Raw genomic sequence first — 2,444 nt, 5'->3', positions numbered from 1 at the left:
ACTCACCGGGCAGTACTGGCCATTCTCTTCTACGGAAGGTAGCTAAGGTTTGTCTAAAAAGTCGCTAGATATGACGGTAGGAGCTTTTTTGAAAACGTTGGAGGAGGGTCTGCAGCGGGGAGTCCTATTTTGAGTGAAAGGATTGTATTCATGTTCTGTAGAAAATAAACCCTTTAAAGTTATCTAGTGATTTCGTATTTATTGACTTTTTATCATTCAAGCAATTTTAAGCCTTTATCTCTGTAATGTTCTTCCCTATTTGTGGATATTCTCGAGTGAAATAGACGAGGCCACCGAGGGAACACATGAAGTTATGCAGGAGCAGTGATGAGAATGAAATGACTAATAAGATTAGAAAGACATTAATAATCTTACTATTAGCAGTAAATTTGTGTACTTTATTATGATAACTATACTGCTATGTACATGATATAATGTTAATGTGTTAATATGTTTTAAATGTGTTTGTGTGCTGTCCTTATACCGTGTCTAGGTCAGTCTCCCCGGCGCGCGCACAGACATATATAGTCAAATCGGAGCAGCGAGCCATAAGATCCGTTATGACGTCACGTTCAGAGTTCTATAAGTTTCCTGATGGTATGCTTGACGGTTGTTCCCTTTATGACGCCGCGAATGTCGAGGTTTTTAAACGTTGTGTTATCTGAGCTGGCCTCTGTATTCATTTGAACGGAGTAGTATTTAATCATTGGTCTATCTAACCTTTTCATGTGGTTAGTTTCTTTGTTTGTTCATCTGTGTTTAAGAATGGACACTGAAATAATATATCCAGATATGTGTACAGCTGCTGTGTGACAATGTAAACTTAAAAAACCCCAACATTTCCATGTCTAGAGAAGAGGGTGCGTTCTTTAAAAATTAAATCATAATGATGATGCTGTTAAACAGTTCAGAAGCTCCGTGTATTGTCCTTGATACGTGAAAACTAGACAATGCACAGTAATAACACTGATGAGCTGCGTCGGTGTAAAATAGCCCAAACCCACCTTCTGTTTCAGGCGGCGTTGTGTTGGATGGAGCTTGACTGCCCTCGTGTGTCCAAACTCGGGAACGGCAATTTCCCAGAAGGGGTATTCTGTTCCAAGTTTGTGGTAGTTGGCCAAGAAATATTACATGGAGACGTGAGGCTGCAGTGGAAGCCCTGAAGGTTCTGGTACATGTGAGCATTGAAGGAGAAGTGCCTTTTGAGCTTCATCGCTACATCACTGGGCAGAAAGGAAGTGGCATTTGCAAAATGATGGATGAATTTGAGGTCAATATTCAAGTGCCTGCTCCTGAGCTCCAGTCCGACATAATTTCCGTTACAGGCCTTGCCACTCACCTGGACCATGCTAAAGAAGGGCTTCTTGAGCGCATCAAAGAGCTGCAGGCTGAACAGGAGGATCGGGCTCTCGGTCAACTTGAAGCTCCTATCACTGTGGATCCCAAATATCATCCCAAGATCATTGCTCGCAAGGGTGCCATAATCACCCAGATCCATACTGACCATGATGTCAACATCCAGTTCCCTGAGAAATATGACGAGAACCAGGACCAGATCAGCATCAACGGCTATGAGCAGAATGCTATAGCAGCATGTGATGCTATCCAAGGCATTGTTGATGAACTGGAGGAAATTATATCTGAGGACATTACCTTGGACAGCAGAGTTCATGCTTGCATTATTGGTGCTCGTACCAAGGGTATCCACAAAATCATGGATGAATTTAAAGTTGATCTTCGGTTTCCTCAGAGCGGAGCTGCAGATCCCAATTTGGTTACTGTAACTGGCCGTCCAGAGATGGTTGATGAAGCCATAGATCATCTCCTGAACTTGGAACAGGAATGTATGGCTGATGTGGTGGAAAATGAGGCCAAGATGGCCTACATGAAGCCATCGGGCACTGCAGCAGCCAACCCTGAGGAACCCCGTGGGCCCTCCAAATAATTATTGTATACTTTACCTATCTTTGTAATGTTCTTCCCTATTTGTGGATATTCTCGAGTGAAGTAGATGAGGCCACGTAGGGAACACATGAAGCAGTGATGAGAATGAAATTTCTAATAACATTAGAAATACATTAATATTTTCATATTACAAATCAATTTGTGTACTTTAACATTATAAAATATACATAGCAGTATATTTATCAATTAAATTTTTATTTATTTGTATAGCGCTTTTACAATAGACATTGTCTCAAAGCAACTTTACAGAAATATCAAACTATTTATCATCATCATCATCATCATCATCATCATGTGTGAATATGCTTTAAATGTGTTGGTGTGCTGTCTGTATACCGTGTCTCTTTCCGTCTGTCTGGCCAGCGCGCGCACATATATAGTGAAATCGGAGCAGCGTTCAGAGTGCTAGACATGTCCTGGTGGTATGCGTGACCATTTTCCCCGTTTATGACGCCGCGAATGTCGAGTTTTTAAACGCT

General features: G+C 41.5%; 1 protein-coding gene across 1 annotated transcript; it reads left to right on the top strand.

Moving 5' to 3' along the window:
* Nucleotides 1–1,105: 1,105 nt before the first annotated feature.
* LOC128630140 (vigilin-like) lies at nt 1,106–2,026 on the top strand. Its single transcript, XM_053678753.1, has one exon. The coding sequence runs from the start codon at nt 1,253–1,255 to the stop codon at nt 1,943–1,945; it is 693 nt and encodes a 230-aa protein (XP_053534728.1). The 5' UTR covers nt 1,106–1,252; the 3' UTR covers nt 1,946–2,026.
* The last annotated feature ends 418 nt before the right edge of the window (nt 2,027–2,444 follow it).

The sequence above is a fragment of the Ictalurus punctatus genome, unplaced genomic scaffold (genome assembly GCF_001660625.3).
Source record: "Ictalurus punctatus breed USDA103 unplaced genomic scaffold, Coco_2.0 Super-Scaffold_100046, whole genome shotgun sequence".
In the NCBI taxonomy this organism is placed as follows: Eukaryota; Metazoa; Chordata; class Actinopteri; order Siluriformes; family Ictaluridae; genus Ictalurus; species Ictalurus punctatus.
The sequence above is the reverse complement of the archived record's forward strand: the minus strand, read 5'-3'. Positions and strand labels throughout refer to the sequence as shown.

What these genes read in the sequence shown, in the direction of transcription:
- LOC128630140 (XM_053678753.1), top strand. Translation starts at nt 1,253, where the DNA reads ATGATGGATGAATTTGAGGTCAATATTCAAGTGCCTGCTCCTGAGCTC.